At 37.5% G+C, this 19,779-nt stretch overlaps 2 protein-coding genes across 4 annotated transcripts in view; both read right to left on the minus strand.

The window, feature by feature from the left end:
• Positions 1–4,875: 4,875 nt before the first annotated feature.
• On the minus strand, positions 4,876–11,699 carry il6r (interleukin 6 receptor). The gene is made up of 10 exons (XM_077210726.1): positions 11,295–11,699; positions 9,126–9,749; positions 8,912–9,035; positions 7,302–7,471; positions 7,045–7,196; positions 6,770–6,932; positions 5,887–5,924; positions 5,698–5,746; positions 5,353–5,467; positions 4,876–5,245 (listed from the first exon to the last, which is right to left on the minus strand). Exons 1-10 carry the CDS (start codon positions 11,386–11,388, stop codon positions 4,999–5,001), a joined length of 1,776 nt encoding a protein of 591 aa, XP_077066841.1. The 5' UTR covers positions 11,389–11,699; the 3' UTR covers positions 4,876–4,998.
• A 1,001-nt stretch (positions 11,700–12,700) lies between these two features.
• The window catches only part of atp8b2 (ATPase phospholipid transporting 8B2), a 59,381-nt gene continuing 52,302 nt past the window's right edge, over positions 12,701–19,779 (minus strand). For all 3 annotated transcript variants that reach the window (XM_077210863.1, XM_077210880.1, XM_077210872.1), the window contains 5 exons: positions 19,521–19,766; positions 19,203–19,341; positions 18,145–18,275; positions 17,038–17,538; positions 12,701–15,247 (listed from right to left, as the gene is read on the minus strand). In XM_077210863.1, the coding sequence (XP_077066978.1) occupies positions 15,149–15,247; positions 17,038–17,538; positions 18,145–18,275; positions 19,203–19,341; positions 19,521–19,766 (1,116 nt within the window). In that variant the 3' untranslated portion in view covers positions 12,701–15,148. The remainder of the gene's footprint in view (positions 15,248–17,037; positions 17,539–18,144; positions 18,276–19,202; positions 19,342–19,520; positions 19,767–19,779) is intronic.

Raw genomic sequence — 19,779 nt, forward strand, 5'->3', positions numbered from 1 at the left:
AGCTCGTCTTTAATGCTCTGATATGGGTTTGTCAACCTCTGATCTCCTGGCAGGTGGATTTTGTCTATTACAGCTTGTAGCTCACGGTCGTCTGCCGTTGCTTCAGCAATCTGTCTCCATTTATCCTCAGACACTGGTAGGTGTTTTTGTATGCAGTCTACATGAACCTGAACATCATGTTCTATGTTACTTGATCCTGTATGGCTCAAAGATGCTCTGCTGAGTGCATCTGCCATCACCAGGTGCTTCCCTGGAGTGAACTCAAACGTCAGACTGTATTTCTGGAGACGGAGCATTAACCGTTGGATGCGAGGAGGAGCATCTCCTAGTGCCTTTGTTGAGATCGCTATCAGTGGTTTATGATCAGTCTCTAATACCACTTCTCTTCCATAAATGTATTCATGGAACTTTTCACATCCGAAAACTGCTCCTAATGTCTCTTTCTCTATTTGTGCATAGTTTCTTTCAGCCTCAGTCATCGTTCGTGATGCATATGCCACTGGAAACCATGCCAAGTCATGTTTTTGAAGCAGAACTGCTCCAAGTCCATCTTTTGAAGCATCAGTAGATACTTTCACTGGAAGCTCAGGATCAAAGAATTTTAGCACCGGTTCTTTAACTAAGCTGTTCTTGAGCATGTCCCATTCAGTCACATGTTCATGCTCCCATCGCCACTCAGTTCCGCTTTCCAGCAAGCTGCGCAATGCCTTCGTGTTAGCCGACAGATTTGGAATAAATCTTCCCACATAGTTGACTAAGCCTAATGCACGATGCAGCTCTGTCTTTTCTTTGGGTTGTGGCATTTCTTTTATAGCTCTTATTTTTTCAGGGTCTGGCTGTATCCCTGCAGCAGATAATCTGTCTCCCAGGTAAGTAATGTCTCTCACCCCAAACTGACACTTTTGCTTGTTCAGTTTCAGTCCTGCTTTTCGTGCTCGTGCCATCACTTTTCTCAGTCGCTCATCATGTTCTGCCCTTGTAGCACCCCATACGACTACATCATCAAGAAAGACTCCCACACCTTCCATGCCATCGAACATTTGTTGTACTGTCCTGTGGAAAACCTCTGGAGCTGAGGCAATTCCAAAAGGCATACGTAGGAAGCAATGTCTACCAAAGGCAGTGTTAAATGTGCACAATGCTGCACTTTCCTCATCCAGTTTAACTTGGTAGAACCCTGATGATGCATCAAGCTTGGAAAAGAACTGTGCACCAGCCATTGCGCTTGTGATGTCTGATTTAGTTGGCAGCCTATAGTGCTCTCTTTTGATCCATTTGTTCAGATCTCTTGGATCGATACAAAGTCTCAAATCACCGTTCTTTTTTTCCACAATGACGAGAGAATTAACCCAGTCAGTAGGTTCTTCTACTTTTCTCACTATCCCTTTGTCTATCAAGGATTTCAGTTCTTTTCTCAGTCTTTCTTTCAGGGCTAATGGCACTTTTCTTGCTGCATGGATAACCGGTTCTGCATTTTCTTTCAGCCGTATTTTGTACTGATTAGGTAAGCAACCGATACCCTGGAACACATCCTTGTACTCCCTCATTATCTCAGCGGTAGAATCAGCACATATGTCCATCCGTTTGCTGTGTGCTGCGCCCCTAGTGGTCACTAAAGCGCTATCAATGACATGAACTCTCTTTATAAGCCCAAGTCCTTCACTTGCTTTCAGACCTAAAATCGGCTGTCTATCCTCCTCTCCTAGAACAAACAGTGCATTTATGGTGCGTCCTTCTCCTGAAAGACTCGCTCTGAAAACACCCATATGTGGAATCGGCTGATCGTTAAATGCCCTTAAGTCCAATTTCTTTGGTCTCACTTTTGGCTTAACGTTCATCTTATTGTAGTATTTTCTCGGCAGAACATTTACTTGTGCACCTGTGTCGATTTTCATTGGCACTGTCACACCATCCACCATCAAAGGTGCTATCCATTCATCATCATTACTGTCCATATTAGTCAGAATTGCTGCTTCGACATACAGTGGTTCTCCGTCCTCACTGTCACTTTCTTCTCGTTTCTGTCCGACGACATGTACCCTTTTCTTTGTGAGACAGGACCTGGCAAAATGATTTTTTCCTCCACACTTTCGACATTCTTTGCCATAAGCTGGACATTCTTTGGGAGCATGTTTACTTCCACATCTCTCACAGTCTCTGCCCTGTGGTTTCCATTTGGATTTTTGTGTCTGTCGCTTATCAAATCTTTTTTTGTGTTTTTGCACCGTATCAACAGCAGCAGTTTCACTTTCGTTTTCAAACGATTTCAATTGCATCTTCGTACTTTCTGCAGCCTGACAAATACCAACTGCTTTCTCAATGGTAAGTTCTGTTTCTTTTAATAACAGCATCCTTACTCTCTTGTCCTGCACTCCTATTACAATTTGATCCCTTATCATGGAGTCGCACAGTGTGCCGAAATTGCAGGATTGACTCTTAAGGCGCAAGTCTGTCACATACTGTTCTATTGATTCAGTCTCTTTTTGCATTCTGTTCCTGAAGACATACCGTTCATATGTTTAATTCTTTCTCGACGTGCAGTAATCCTCAAACTTGCTCAGTACTGCGGGCAGCGTGTCTCTTTCCTCTTCCGAAAAGACGAACGTGTTGTATACATCCAGCGCAGCCCGACCAGCTACAGTTAGCAACAGAGCTATCTTCCGTCGATCATTTCATCGTTCGTCAAGCCCAATGGCTAACAAATAAAGCTCAAAACTTTGCCTAAAGGCTTTCCAGTTTGCGTGGACGTTACCCGTCAGCTTCAACTCGTCCGGTGGGCGTATATAATTCATTACACTCATGTTTTACGAGTTTACTCCTGGTACCATGTATTGACTGGACTGTACACATAGACTGCCATTCTCCAGAGTGCTTTATTGCTCAAACTCCGTTAACAAGCAACATGAAGCAACACCGCTTAACGGCGCCCTCTGTTGGCTGACTGTTACAATAGTCAGTATCAGTACAGCTATGTTTATACAAAGGCCAGCACATCGACATTAAGCTGTAGAACGAGGGATATTGGCGTGCAGACAGAAACATCACATAAATGTAATTTCGTTTGTACGTAGCAAACGTTATCACAGTATTTGTGTTTGTAGTTTCAAAAAATTGCGCCAACGTTATCACAGTTTGTGTGTGTTGCACATCCATAGCAAAGGGGGCGCGATTACAACTCTATAAGTACATAAATGTATCAAATAACCATTCCGAGACGTCCTGGTCCATTCTCATTTGTGTTTCTTCTGCCGGAGTCTCTTCATCATCTGGGTCTGATTCCGCATCAAACATGTACGGCTGAATGACATACAAAACAGCGTGTTCTCTCACTCTCAGCCATTCTCTTCTACCGACGGTTTATTCCCATAGGTTTGCAAGTTACGCCCTCATCCAAAGGCAGGGCGGGGATATGCAGCTCATTTACATTTAAGGTGGTACACACCAAAACAGCTCTTTTTAAAACAGGCCCCAAAAATGACATTTTCAAATGGTTATAATAAATTAACTGTGGGGTATTTTGTGCTGAAACTTCACAAATACATTCTGGGGACACCCGAGACCAAAATAACATCTAGTAAAAAGGGGCATAATAGGTGCCCTTTAAAATATAATTCAGGAGTAGGACTCTGTACAAACAAGAAACCATGAAACATTGCACATTACACTGTACGTGGTTGTAAGCCATTTTCACATTTAAGAATCCCTGGAGTAAACTGACATGCGTCTCATACATTCTGTTTTCGTTTTCACTCAGTCTGCTTAGTTACTTGTTTACTGTGTTCCTTTGTTCCCGCCAGTCATTGGTTACCATGGATATTCATTAACACCTGTATTTGGTTCATCATCTCTGTGTATTTAAGTTCCTCTTTAGTTAGGGTTACCTCTTTGATTAATAAACGTTTCTATTTAAACTACTTTGTCTGTGTTCTTCATCCTGGGACAAACTGTTACAACATGTGGTTAATGTTATGCACAATGAAACTAATTTTTATTTCATGGCTCACCAATAATCCATAAGGCCACAACTTCTTACAACAGGTGATTTCCAATGTTCTATTTGCCTTTATAACTAGGCAAACACTTATTTACATTTAAAGGATTATTCCAGGTTCAATAAGTTAAACTCAATGCCACAGCACTTGTGGCATAACGTTGATTACCACAAAAAATTAATTTTCTTACTTTCTTTAAAAAAAAAAGTTTAACAGTGAATCACTTACAATAGTAATGAATGGGGCCAGTCTGTACATGTTAAAATCCACACTGTATCATTATTGCAGAAACAAGATGAAAAAAATGTGTTAACATGACCTAGGTGTGAAAAACAACAACAATTGTTCTGTGTAAATTTATACAAAATGTTACAACTTTGTTTTGGAAACATATTGACAATATAATGCATAAAACCCTAAAAATGACAAGAACAACTTTAGATCTCAAATATCACACATGTTAGAAGAATTAATCTAAATACTTTTATAAAATCTTAAGCTTCACATGTTTGCTTTAAAAAAAAAATCCCATGCACTGCCATTGTAAGTTACTCACCATAATCTTGATTTATTTTCTTCAACAAGGGACAAGTCAAATGTGTGTATGTATGTATGTATATATATATATATATATATATATATATATATATAATATATATTTGTATTGAAACAGATTATCTTGTACCGAACCTGTAACATCCCTGTAAGGCATTAAGCAGACACACTTATTCAGAGTGACTTATAAAAAGTGCTTTAGCTTCACGTGTGAGACTGTCATGGTCAACCAATAGGAGGCATTTTGTAGAAGTTGCTTTAAAAATACTTATTTACAAATAGTTTTTATAGTAGAATACTGAATTACTTTGTCTACAATAAGACTACATTTTCTTTTTTACAAACTCATTACACTGTTATTTAACCATATAAAACAGTGTGTGATCTTTAATTAATCGCAGCGTATGTACTACAGTGAGGTTTCTTCTGTTTACTCATGTCTGTCTATCATTCATGGCACACCCTCAGTCCCTTGAGACAGGAAATAATCCATGTTATGCAGATGAATGCCCTCCTGCTCCTCTTGCTGAACAGGAAGGAAGTGTTGCTGGCTGTGCTCGGGAGGAGACATCAGTGACTTTCCCTCCTCTGGAAGTTGCTTAGATGCAGCAGGAGCAGGAAGAGGACGAGACGATTGTGGGAGGAATGTAAAGGGCAAAGTCTGTTTTCCTATTTTAGACATGAACTGCAGCCTAATCCTGAGAAGACACAAGAACAAAATGAAAACTTTTTTAAGAGACGTTTTCAGAGCTAAGATATCGCTAAATGGACATTAAAAGTTGGATGTGATAGGAAAGAGTTTTACCTGAAGATAAAGACTGTGAGCATGGTGAGGGCTACAATAAAACACAGCCCGAAAACACATGACACGTACAGCCACACGGTAGCATATCCAAAATCATCAGCCCCAACAATTACCACTGATAGAAAGAGTGAGTGAGGACAGAGGTGAAATGTCACGGAAGGCTAAAACATTTGGAAAGTACAGGACATTGTTATACTCCAAACATGTTATAGTGACCATTTCCTGTTTTGACTTTCTGGTAAGGTACCATATTCATTTTCTTTCTCGTTTTTTTATAGATTTACCAGATGTGTGAGTAACAGTACCTGAAGGAGAACAATGAGATGTTTTCTTGCACAGACTCACCTACACCAGGAACTTCTCCAGAACCTTCAGGAAACATCTCAAAGGGTTCCTGAAAGACAGAAGGGATAATAAACATAAGGTTTAAATATAGTAATGTGAACGTACAGTATGTGTGTATGTGGATGTATTCAAGTGCATGTACAGATATGTCAGTGTGTTTCTGTGTGGTATTGTGTTGAATGAACTCACCAAGGTAATGCTCTCAAAGGAAGTAGTCGTCTCAGGAGCTACAAAGAAACCCAAACAAACATCCAAATGTACAAACATGTTTTGAAGGGCAAAAATAAATGGCTGTTGCACCCTTAAAGCTGTTGTTTTGCTTCTCCTACCTCAAAACTGTATAAAATATTAATTGAGATTTTTAGAGAATTATTGATTAAAATATTGAAAAAAGTCTGGTCAATTATTTTCTTTGAGCATTTTCACTGTTTCACAGCATTTTCATTTTTTCAATGTCTACAAATACAGGAGGTCATTATAAACCCTACACTTAATGCAATGATACAGACTTCAGCAAAATGGGTCTTCAACTTAATAATAGGTGTTTTATCTTATTTTGAACACTGTCATTTAAAGCTGTCATCTACAATTTTGGACATTTGTTGCACAGCCCAGTCCTTTTTGAGAGCTTGCCCAATTGATTGAAATGTTAAATGTCCAATAGACTATCAGATGCTTTTCCCAATGCAAACAGTGTAAATAATGCTCTCCTAGTCTCCCAGTGAAGCACACCATCTGGACGGGACCCGAGACTTTTTTCTGATGAACATTGATCTTTGCTCTCTTAAAATCAATAGTACAGGTTTGTGCCAAAGACACCCACTAAAGCATGGATTCAATCAGGTTTGATTAAAGTTGATCATCTGAACAGTTTTGCATGATATTTTCACACACACACACACACACACACACCAACATTTATATAATTTGTAAATAGTTGTATATAGATGTATAGTATGTAGACAGATAGATAGATAGATAGATAGATAGATAGATAGATAGATAGATAGATAGATAGATACTGATGGCAGTGTTTTCTTTGCAGTATAAAAATTACGATGTATTTTGTTACCTGACCAAGTGGCTGCAAATACAGTATCAGTCCAGTCACTCCAAACACCGTCAAACTCATCCCTGGCCCGAAGCTGCACTTCATACCGAGTGTGTGGCAGAGCATCATAAATCGTCCAGGACTGTTGTTTGTCTATACTGTCATCTATAAACACTGGCTGGTACTAAATACAAATGCAATCACTCATAAATATAGACTTATAACCCAAGCTAAGCCATTATGTCATTTCATCCAAAAGATCTATGCATAATTGTATACAAGCCGTCCAACTCTACCTGCTCTGCAAGTTGTGGTCGATATCTTAGCTGAAAATGCAGGGCATAGAAGCCATGCTTCCAGGAGCTGGGATAAGACCAGGATACTTTAAGCATATGCTTCTGGCCCACGACTGCTCTCACCACCACTCTGGTCGGGGGGTCTGGCTTAACTACAGAGAAAAAAAGAGATTTTCATTGCCCATACAAATTGGTGGCATGCTTTTAAAAGTAACTAATCAACATCCTAAATGACGTAAAAACACACAAGAGCTCACTGATGTCATGAAGCTTTAGGCTGAGTTCAGGGCTTGTGGCACTGCCTGCTGTGTTAGACACACACAGCTTTGCCACATGGAGAGCTCTGTCACCCTCCTCCACAGGGAAAGCACACCAACAGCGGGACCGGGAGAATGAACAAGGCACACGAGTGATGTTACCAAACAATCTTTGGAAGGAGAGAAAGGGAGGAAGAGAAGTGCACAAAAGAGATCAAATGATGCTGTCATAATTTAAATGACCCACGCCCCCAATCCCATTATTTATATCCATTCCAAATGCGTACGCGTTATCTCATTAAAGTTTTTCTTAAAGGTATGATTTTGAGTGTTGAAATATTTGGACATTGTAAAAACAATGTAAACAACTTTATGAATTCTTTATATTATACATATAATATGGGGATAGGGCCATTATAATATGAGGATGGAGATGATTATTCATACAGAAAGGTTAAAAATAACTGCCTTTTCCTCACACAGATCTTTCAAATAGCTTCTGAAGACTGTCATTTTAGTTATTTTATTTTAAGTGTCATTGCAATGTATAAATTAAAATGAAAATATTAAATATATCACATGTAACAGTTATGTTAAGTTTCATTGTGTTTTGGTTCTGTTTTGTTCCTGTTCCCTGCCATTTGTATGTTGACATACCATAGTCTGTTTGAAATTGCCCCTCATTCATTATTCCCTACACTATTCCAATATTCCCTACAACATTGTATAGTCCACTTGAAGGAGTGAACGAAAACGAGTGAGTGAATTCATACTCTGAGTGCGCCGGAAGGGCTGCCGCTATTGCATAGTTAGTGCTTGCTGTTTAATAATCATTTGAAACGTAGTAAACTGACAGCTCCATCAGTAAGATGAAAAGATTTACCTTGAACTCTGCCATGGAAACTAGCATGTATAAATCTTATTTAAACAATTAATAATCAATTAAAAACTAATATATACCTGTATGATATTACATTGTAGCCACATTGGACCAGCAGTGTGGAAAATGGCTGCGGACGTCATATTCAGGTCAGAAGCGGGAATTCATTCGGCACTACCTTCACAGTGCATTATGGGTATTGTCTAGCCGTTGAGCATACATCAGTTGTACACTTATTGTGGTGCGTTATGGGTTTGAATGAGTGCACTCGATAACATCCACTACGGTTTCAACACCAGTACAAATGGCTTTCCCTTCAAATAGTGCCCTATTTAAGGGTATAGGGGGCGGTTTCAGACACAGCCCTAGTTTCCTTGTGTGTGCCAGATAGTCACTAATTTACCTCAACTGTTGTTTATTTAGTTTCCTTGTTTACCCCTGTGTATTTAAACCCTGAGTTCTGTCTGTTCTTGGCTCCGTGTCGTCTTTATGTGTGTTCAGTGTGTTCATTGTAATTTATACTCTCCTGCGTTGTGGTTTTCTTATTAAAACTTTGAATCAGTATTTCCTCGTGTGTTTTGAATAGAACACACCAGAAACCTGAATGCGATTAAAAATACAAGCATACCAGTTTGGAATGGCATGACAGTATGTCATTTATTCCTAAAAATGCTGATTACTGTTATATAAATTCAGTCTGTCTTTGTCCATTTACCAATGACACACTCACCCTCTAATAAGAAGTAGGTAACACAGCGGCCGTGGGGTTACTGGATGTTTGGACGTCCAATCACAGCGGACCTTACTGGTGTGAAACTTCCTGTAGCAAAAGACAGTGGGTCTCTCTGGGGGCACTGTGAAAATAACACAAGAATGTGAATTTCTTCTATGTACTGTGTATCTGTAAATCACTTAGCAATATACCTGCGAAAGAAAGTCCTCACCCCCTACGCTGATTTTGAATGTGGAAACGAGTCTCTCGCCTCTATAGCAGCTGTAATTCCCAGCATCTGCCAAGCTGAGATGTGGACGTCTTATAATCCCTCCCCTTTCCACTCCAACATGCACTTGTCGTCCGTTGAGAGTCCAGCGTGTTCGCTTTTTGATGCCTCGTGTCACCCTGGACCCTTCCTCTTCATAATCATAGTCCTCATAATCATCTTGATCAGGATCTGTCCCCATGGTGACACCAAAGGCCTCTTCCTCATGACCAGCAGTTTGACTGACAGCACGCAAAACACGTCTAGAAGTGCTTTGTTCCTTTCTTATGGTTACGGGGGGTTTAACAGTGACCGTTGTGTCCCCTTTATTTTTGGTATGTATACCAGAATCAGTCTTTTGGTATATTCCAATTGTAGCATCTCCCTTCATTCTGGTTATTTGTGAAGCATTAGCATGGACTCTTTGGGACGTCCAGTTGACAGTGATGTCTTCTCTCTGCTTGCTTCTATATTTTTTATTCATGACAGTGGTCGAAGCCAACGGCACATCGTCCACAGTGACATCGCCTCTGCAGCCAAGCACAACATTGCTTCCTAACTTCAAGACCAAAACTCCAGGAAGGGGCTCTGAAGAAGAATACAGCAGTTAGATCATTAATCACATTAATAATCCTTTACAGAAAATTCTGTGCACAGCTGGGCTTTGTCACGTGTACTGTTGTCTAGTCTGACTACATGATATTCATACATGGGTTAGTATATACAGTACAATTGTACCCACAGTTCATTGCGTTGGCTAAATATGGAACAAAATTATGCAACAAAGAGGTTCTTTTGCTTTCACTTCCCTTTAATAAAAATCCCTCAGATTCTTCTTCACTATCACTCATTCGCCGCATGCACCAGTTGGACATGATGCAAAGGCAATACAACACCAGAATGTTTATAAAAGGACTAAAAGTGATCACTATATGTAATGCAAAAGAAATTTAGAAAGACAATAAATGATAAAACTTTTTTTATCTCCAAGTTCATGGGACTTTTAAACAATAAATATTTGCTGAAAGCCTATAAAAATCTATACTACGTCTATAAATACTATGCTTAATTGCTATGTGCATACGCAAAGACTTGCTAATACATTACCAGAGAAATACACCCTTAAATGCTCATTAATGCCTATGAATTTTTTTTTTTGTGCATGACAAGTGTTCCTTAAACTATGGGCACTTTTGACTCTCAGGAAGAAAATAAACTCTCACTTGTTTATTTAGTTTGTCTACTAACAATGCCCATAGTGGGCATACACATATCACAGAAGAATTCTGTCTTTTGTTCCCTTCATTTCATGGTCATTTCTACCACATCTTAAAATATACATTGCGTTTAAAAACCTTTTGTAGTGGAAATCACAAAAAATAAATAAATGAATAAATAAAAGGCAGACAGACAGTTTTGTTTTGCTGAGTCTAAAATCATAGCAATCATTGCAATGTATTTGAGATTATAACTTGATTGTAATTGATGCACAATAATAAAAAATCTGGTAACATTTTAGTTTAGGGTCCAATTCTCTCTATTAACTAGTTGCTTATTAGCATGCATATTACTAGGATACTAGGATTGCTATTGGCTGTTTATTAGTGCTTATAATAAAGCACATATTAATGCCTTATTCTGCATGACCATATTCTACATCCCTTAATCTTACTTACTTATCTTTGATGAAGGCAAAGTCAAAAAGTTTGGAAAACAGTTCAAATGTGAATTACATATAAAAAAAATAATTAAGTGAATCTACCAGTTTTAATTAAAATGTAATATAACCCCTGCCTGAAACAGAAACAAACATACATTCTTGCTTTACTCTTAAGTTCTCCAGTGAGCTTAATGGGTTTATTTATTTACAGCTCACAATAAACTGTTTAAAAGTCCAGTAATGAAATGGGATTATTTAGACAATTAAAATTCTCAATGAATGTCTATTAGCTTCTTTACCACAAGAGCTCATAATTAACCATCAACCACTGAGTCAGAGATGAATCACTACAACCTAACAAGACCATGAAAGAGTTTCAGGTTTTTAAGGTTAAAACATACTGCAATTCAAACAAGTATAACTGATGTCAGTTACTTAAAATGATCGATTGTATTTTGAATTAAATGAATTACCTTGTCGAGGACACAGCTCATCTTCTTGGGTAGACTGAACTTTAATCGCTGCTAATACACCGAAGAGAAACACGAGTCTAAATCCGGTCCACATTATTTTTCACAACCAAAAAAATAATCAGCCACCAATATATGCAATATGGGTATAATGGGTCATATTGTCAACCCGTTCAGAAAGTTAAAAGAGATGATTATTTAGCCAACAAGTTCCTCACATCAAAATTTTAGAAAGCTTAAAAAAACATATACGGGCGTTTGATTAATCTAAAACGGTTACGTTGTTATTTGAAACATTTGTAGGCTACATATCTAGGACAAATCGTTTGACAAAAAAATGCTTTCAGTTGCTTCAAGGTGAGATTACGATCCGGAGCTCGTTAGTTTGTGAGAGAAGCAGACGACTGCAGCCCCTTCCTCTCCTCCCGCACATTAGACTATCTGTTACTAACAAATCCGCTCTTGCGAAACTGCGTACCACAAAGAACAAAGTTCCTATTTGGCAAGGCAAAGACCGAGAAACAAATTATTTCTGTTTGCGGTCAGGTTTATATTAGAGAAGTAGATGACCCGAGATCTACAATGTCGATGAGGTCATCATAGCAGGTCGAAATACATCTTCTGCTACGTTATTTGAAGTTATATTAATGATTCCCTCATTTATCCACCCATGTTGACTGTCTGGCATCCGTAGAACACAAAATCAGAAATTTAAGCTTCAAAAACTTCGTGTTCGCTATTCATTGATAATTTAATAATAATCTGAACTCTAATTATCTTAATAATAAAATGAACTCTAGAACCGAATCAGCTCAATTCGTGACTGAATCATTCAAACAGTCTTGTGAACAGTAAGAATTGATTAATTTAAAATATTCGACTCAAAAGAACAAATCGTTCACAAAACGGGCATCACTATTCTCTTTTGAGAACAGAGTAGGCTACCACATCACATGGTCTACTTTAATGGTGTTATGTCCTTTTTAAAGTTTTACATCTTAAGTTCACATTCATTGCATAGAAAAAAGTGAGCAGTACAATTCAGGACACTTGGAATTGAAAGTCATAGTTTGGTACAACATTATGGTGAGCAAATTATGACAAATCTATTTTTTGGTGAACTATTCCATCAGAAATTATTTATCAATTAAACATAGTTAGACAAAAAGCTTTTTTTTTACGTGATTAAAATAATTTAATCTTAATCTATATTCCATTTGTCAATAGGCTCATTCACAACAGCATGGTTATCTACTGTTTACTGTTTAATTCCATTAATTTGCTAACAGACACTGAGCGAGACTACTAGATTCTGAGTTGACCTGTAACCTATAATAGCAATTATATGCAAGTATTTACAGTGTGGATATTGAAAGAGATATACATTTTAAAAAATGAACACTCACACATTTAGCGTTTAAGGCATGTAATTGTTACCCATTTAACAGTATGAGAGCTATAACCTCTACAGGGAACAGGACAAGTATGGAGCTTATTAACTTTTCAAACATCTTTATCAACTTTCTTGGTCTATCTCATAATAAAACACACACACACACACACACACACACACACACACACACACACACACACACACACACACACACACACACACACACACACACACACACACACACACACACACACACACACACACACACACACACACACACACACACACACACACACACACACACACACACACACACACACACACACCATTACATTTACATTCTTATTACCTAAATTCAAATACTGGTAAAGGCCACATTTAGACCAGAATGGTCAAGGTGGATTCCATTTGATAACTCTTATGTGAATTATTTTAACACAACTTAATGAAAAAAAAGTCAAAACGCATTTGTTATCACAGTCCACTGGATCAATGCATCAACTTTGGGCAAAAGGCTAGACCTTCAAGGGTCCAGCAGAGCAGAGTTTGGGGTTGAATTGGACTTCTAATCAAGTAGTCAGGGTTGGAGCACCAATATGGTGCAAAGACATGAATGAGGAAGAACGGGGTCATCCAGCATAGTCACGTTCTCACTGAGAACTGTAGCGTTTTATCACACAGAACTGCACACATCTTAGTGCTATTTTCAGCAGTGGGGAAAAACAGAAAATCTGCAGCCTTTTCTATCAGCACATGAGAAATTCACTTGCTCAATCTGAAGTCGATTTACTAATCTCTGAGCAATAAACAGACAAAAAGCTGAAGTATTTGACTAAGCAAAAACAATATGCTGACAAAGTTGTCCTAATAGTATGAGACCACAAGAAAAACATGTCATTGTGAGATAAAAAAAAGGGAAGAAAAGCAACCGTTAAAATATAGAGATAAAGACAATCCTTAACCTGACTGAGATTTCAAATAAAAAAGATACAGAACTACTCAATTTGGATACAAAAACTTTAAACCTGATATAGTTCCAGGCCATTTAGTTATCAGTAATACTTGAATAATCATTACTTCAAACTGTTATGTGTAATCAGGGCTTGACAATAACTTTTATTGCTTATCAGCCACTGTGGCTAGTGGTTTTCCAAAGTTACCAGCCACTCAGCATTTTCACTGGCCCCAATTTTGACATCGTTACCATGGGGGAGAACTGCCATACAGATATTTTTAATATTATCTCATAATTTGGTGGGAGGTATATTAGGCTGCTGTCACTTTGAGACCTGACGCACTTATACTGTTACATATGCGTTTTCTTTCTCAACGGTTTACGTTCACATAAAACATAACTGACTGTGTTTACGTGAATACTCGCCAAGACCGGCATTTTGACATTAGTTTGTGTATTTGACTACGCACAATAAGCAGTGAAATAGGACTCAATTTAGTACTGAGAGGAGGCTTTATGTGTGCGGACTTTGGGTGTGAGAACAAAATCTGCAGGAATGAGTAAAATTATGTGCAATCCCACAACGAAATTCAAGCCCTGTAACAGCAACAATATTCATCTGGAGCAAATAAAACAAGTGAGTGAGGAGAAGCGGATTTGTGTGTCAACTCGCAGTCAGAGATCATGAGAGAGCGAGAAAGCGCAGCTGGTATTGAGTATCTATTCTGCGGAAAATTCGTATTGGAAGCGTTTCAGATATTTCAGAAACGATATGTATCGAAAAATGTATATTTTTGACAACACTACAATACACTTAGTTTATTTCAGATGCCTTTTTAAAAGTCTACAATTGAAAAATGTATATTTGTATAGGCCTATAAAATTAAACCCACGAAAGTGGAGAGTGGGAGAGACTGTTAGACGACACTGAAATCCACCATTTGGCGGATTGGCGGGTGTTAATGTCAAGCCCTTTGTGTAATGTATTAATATATTGTGATATGTATTGATATATTTAAGCTAAGATATTGAGAGAAATGTTTTAATGCAAAACATTTGGAGCTTTTTTTCCTGTCTCCAAATGAAAAATAATTAATTTAAAAGTGTATTTGAGTGCAACGTAATATGTATTTAGTAAAAAAAATTGATATCAGCTATTGCTTGTAGTCAGGTGTGATGTAATATCAGCCTTGGCAATGTTATGTAGCAGTTTGTTGTCTGATAACATGGCTAGAATGAAAAACTCAGTCGTAAACAGCTCAAATAACACCAAATGTGTCCTTCTCACTGACAGGAAATCTGAGAATGGGAACAATACAGGAAAAGTGAGGGGTGAAACTCTTTGTGCTGTCTGTATACACAGTTTGTCTACTAAATCTGCATCCATTTCCATGTGTGTTCTATGCGTGTTCACTCCTAAACTGTCTGGGGCACTGTCTTCTCTGGTCATGTCCTCAGACAGAAACATGAGCATTCACATGAAGGATTCCAGTTGGTCTTGTCTATCTATCACTCGCCACTGGAAGTTTCTTCTGCAATGGTAGGAGGTCCAGGGCTGCTTGCACCACTGATACGAGCTCCAGAACCCTTCCACACAAACGGTGCTTCCTAGAAGAAAGAATCAAGAAGAGGATTAAGAAAAAAAACAAAACAAATGGCCATATTACCTACATAAAATGCACTAGAGTAAATGTGCCTCTTAAGGCCCTCATATACTTCAAGCAAAATCAAAGAACTAACTGATGTGACGTCAATTAAAAAAAATTCAGGCCAAAACAAAGTTCGTTAGAAGTTTGTTTTGGGAGGTTGAAACAGCTTGCCGAAGCAAACTTACTGGAAAAATTTGCTCCGCCTAGTAAACGCCTTTAAACTACAATGGACCAAGTCGATTACGTAATAGGTAGGTGTTCTTTTTTTTTTATGTGTAGCTTTTCCATTTTTTTTACCTACTAAAAAGAAGCTATTCAGTGTGTTTATGTTTTTACTCATGTATGACTTTGTTGAACTGAAGAGAAGAAATTACAATTTGTGTGGATACAACTTTAATATCTACAGTATGTTCATTTCTTCAGTCCACCGAGTCTGGAGTGCCGAATTGCAGAGCTTGTGTAAACATCCACATCACTATGATCAGATGCTTTCTTAACTGCTGTTTTCTCACCAGTCATTTTTGTTGTGTGCTTATTATGTTATTGAAAGAAAAGCACATCTGTTTCATATGGAATCACATTACTATTAATTAACTGAAAATACTTACAAAAACTGTATACCTTCCTACCTAAAACGTGGATTTCAGAAATCATTCAGCAAATTTAGTTGGCTCTTAAATTTCTTCTTTGCAACCACAACCGTGTACATGGCGTGCCAACAGCTGCTTGGTCCATCTCTCAATAATCAAGCTAAATAGTTTTAGAAGAGAATTTAAAGAAAGTCTTCCACAGTGTGAGATATATGTCCAAAAAACAAGCATTGAAATACATGCAAAGTAAAGAGAGGAAAAAAGAAAGGGGAAATCCAAAACAGCTAGGCTTTCTGAATTTAAATTAACATTTACATAGTCTACACCACAGGCCTATTAACGTTAATAATTTGTATATTGTGTATTAATAATCATTTGTAATACACACACAAAAATTTGGGTTCGGTAAGATTTTTGAATGTTTTCGAAAGAAGTCTCTTATGCTCAACAAGGCTGCATTTATTTGTAAAATAGCAATATTGTGAAATATCATTACAATTTAAAATAACTATTTTTTATATTTTAAAATTCATGTTATAGCAAAGCAGAATTTTCAGCATCATTACTCCAGTCTTCAGTGTCAAAATGATCCTTCAGAAATTATTTTAATGTTTATTTGGTGCTCACAGTTCTTATTATTATCAATGTTGTGCTGCTTAATATGTTGTGTTAAATTTTTTTAGGATTATTTGATGAATAGAAAGTTCAAAAGTACAACACTTCTTTTAAATAGAATATTTTTGTAACAATGCAAAAGTCTTTACTGTCACTTTTGATCAATGTCATGCGTCCTTGCTGAATAAAACTAGTATTAATTTCTTTTAAACAAAATTTTTTTACTGACCCCAAATTTTTGAACAATAATGTGTATATCCTAATTATAAAGTGCTTTCCTAATTATTGAGAAACGCATGACAGTTATAGCTGAGACTACTACTATGTGCAAAAAGTGAGAAATGAAAGTGTTTTTAATAGTTCTGCTTCCTGCCGTTTTCTCCTTGGGGGAAATTGACTTTTTTTGTCAATCCACAAAATGTAAGGCGCTACAGAATCAACCTTGTTCCGTGTTGTATAATGTCCTATATTTGTGTATGTTGGCCTGCATGTGGTGTATCTGTATACTATTTTTGCTTGAACTTGTTTTAAGATGTATATTTACCTGCACTGTTCCAGTACTACATCCTCCCATCTCTCTGTCTGCACACCTGAGCATGCTCAGAGCGATATCATCAGGGCTGTGAGTGAGGACCGGTTCATTGAAATGCTGCCCTGCCTCGCCTGCCACTGTGTCCTGACGACAATTTACTGCGGAAAAGGGTGAGGCTTGAGAGGAGGCGGCACTGTCATCTCCGGTGGGCGGGGTGTTCTGCACACCAGGGCTGTTTGCGTGTTTTTTCCTACGAAGGGTATCGATCCAACTGCTGCTGTGGCGGGAAGCGAAAGAAGCGAGAGCCAGCGAACTCAGCCGCATGTTTTTACCCGAAGTGATCAGCTCGCCAAAGCCTTCCTGATGCGCAAATGCATAACCGGAGCGTCTAGATCCACCTCTCCCCAAGCGACCAAGAGCACTGCCACTGGCTACTCCTGAACCGCCCACCCCACGCCCAGCACGCCCACCAGGCTTCCGCTTTTTCTGCAGCACAAGTTGAGTGTAGCGCACCTGCAGAAAGAGAGTGAGAATGTAATAAGGGGCGAGGATGAGTGTGGGGGATAACCAGAAACTACAAAATGTGTCAAACCTACTGATGTGAAACAAATATGATCTAAGCTATGAATCAGAATATACAATAGTCAACCAATCATAACAATCCAACAACAAGAAGTTTTGTTATCCAACAAACTGTTTTTTATTCTTTATATTTAACCTTTATAGTTGTGTTTATGCAAATAGATATAATATGTATATAAAGTAATACTTATATTATTAACAAGATTATGTCCATAATAATTACCAATACTAACATATATTTTTATATTAATATTAACATTAAAAAACCACTCTTTCACTCACACTAACAACAATGCAAATAACCACATACAAAGAAACACAATCAACACAATTCACTAGGGATTTACTCAATGATCACATAGAAAATTGAGAATGTTTATTAAATATAATCCTTTTAAGTATTGTGTAAGACAGATCTGTTGTGATATACTAATAATGAATGTTTGGTAGAATATAAATCTAAAATGTGTAATAAAAACAAATTCAAAGATGGCCTAAGATTTAAATCAGACAAACTAGTGTCACACGCATACTTACGGTATCTGAGAGCTGAGGTTTAAGATCCAGTTTGAGAAAGCGGAACGCAAGCACTGGAGCAATGCAGATGATGGTAGCCAGAGCAATAGTTAACCAAACCACTGGCTGTCCGAGTGTGTTGTGGGCACTTCCTGTGGTATATTAAGACATGGTATGCACACAAACACAACATAAGCAACAAATACTTACACAAAATGCACACACACATTTTTAACAAGATAAAATATTAAAATTTTTTAATATTAAATATTAAAATTAAAAATCCATGGGTATTTTAAAGACAATATATTTTTTAGTATTTTTACTTTTCATTGTATATTAATTATTATTTTTTGTTGTTAAATGTATGTTTACATGTGATTTTTTTAGGAAACCTATTTCTTTAACATAGTTTTATTGTGCCGCCTACTTAACTGCCAAAGAAAATTTATATGTATAATACTGTTCAAAAGTTTGGGGTCAGTAAGATTTGTTTTTAATGTTTTTGAAAGAAGCTTACAAGGCTGCATTTATTTAATCAAAAAGAAAGTAAAAATACAGTGATATTTTTAAATAAATTGTATGCATTTTAATATATTTTAAAGTGTAATTTATTCCTGTGATGGTAAAGCTGAGTTTTCAGCATCATCATTACTCCAGTGTCATATGATCCTTCAAAATCATTCTAATATGCTGATAATATGCTCAAGAAACATGTTTTATTATTAACAATGTTGAAAACAGCTAAATATTTTTGTGGGAACTATGATACTTTTTTCAGGATTCTTTGATTACATTCAAAAGAACAGTATTTACTTAGATAGATTAGATTTTTAACAAATGTATTAATAATTAAATTAATTATCACTACTGTGTTCTTGCAGAACAAAAGTATAATTCTTTTTCAATAACAACAAAAAAATCGTAATGACCGCAAACTTTTGTATGGTAGTGTATCCATAAACAGTACTTTTTCCAGATATATTGGCTGATAAGTGCTTGTGACACGTACTGTATAGATGTTATCAAATGTGGGTTTCGGTTCAAGATTTCTGTTGGGCCAAAGAGTGCTGACTCACCAAGGAAATGGAACTGCTTGGGGAAGATGCTGAACAGGACGCTTGAGTGCATAGCGAAGAGGATAGTGAAGTAGGTACCCAAAGAGCCCCATATAAAGAAGTGATTTATAGCAGTCCAATAACCAGTGTCCAGAGCAATCTATAAAGAAGTAACAAAAAGCTTGAGCCATTCAAAATAGTTACAAAATGTACTGTCACAGTACACAGCCTTAAACAAACAACAACAAAATGAGAACTGCTAACCATATATACATACATTCAGAAGCACTACTTGGGTGTGGATGGTTAATCTTAAACAACTTTACCACATGGACTCACTTGGACGCTGACAACGATGACAAGGGCCGTTGCAGTAGTTACTGCAAAAGTTTGGTAGTCTGCCAATGGGACTCCATTGCTCTGTGTGGCGTAAGAGAGAACGCCATACGGAATGAAGAACAGAACCACGGAAGTGTAGATTCCTTGTGCGATACAGATAAAGAACTCTCGCTTGTTAAACAGCAAGTTCAGCTGGCCCGGCTCATACAGCTTTGGATACTCTAAACTCCTCTGTTCAGGAACATCCTGAATTAGACAA

This window comes from Siphateles boraxobius, unplaced genomic scaffold (assembly GCF_051911475.1).
Source record: "Siphateles boraxobius isolate OS27281-9 unplaced genomic scaffold, OSU_SipBor_1 12, whole genome shotgun sequence".
Lineage (NCBI taxonomy): Eukaryota > Metazoa > Chordata > Actinopteri > Cypriniformes > Leuciscidae > Siphateles > Siphateles boraxobius.

Excerpts from the sequence above, each read along its gene's own strand:
- il6r (XM_077210726.1), bottom strand. The coding sequence starts at position 11,388 with ATGTGGACCGGATTTAGACTCGTGTTTCTCTTCGGTGTATTAGCAGCG. Across the intron at positions 6,933-7,044 it reads GACCACAACTTGCAGAGCAG|TACCAGCCAGTGTTTATAGA; the intron begins GTAGAGTTGGAC and ends ATTTGTATTTAG. Across the intron at positions 5,925-6,769 it reads ATTTGCAGCCACTTGGTCAG|CTCCTGAGACGACTACTTCC; the intron begins GTAACAAAATAC and ends GTTTCTTTGTAG.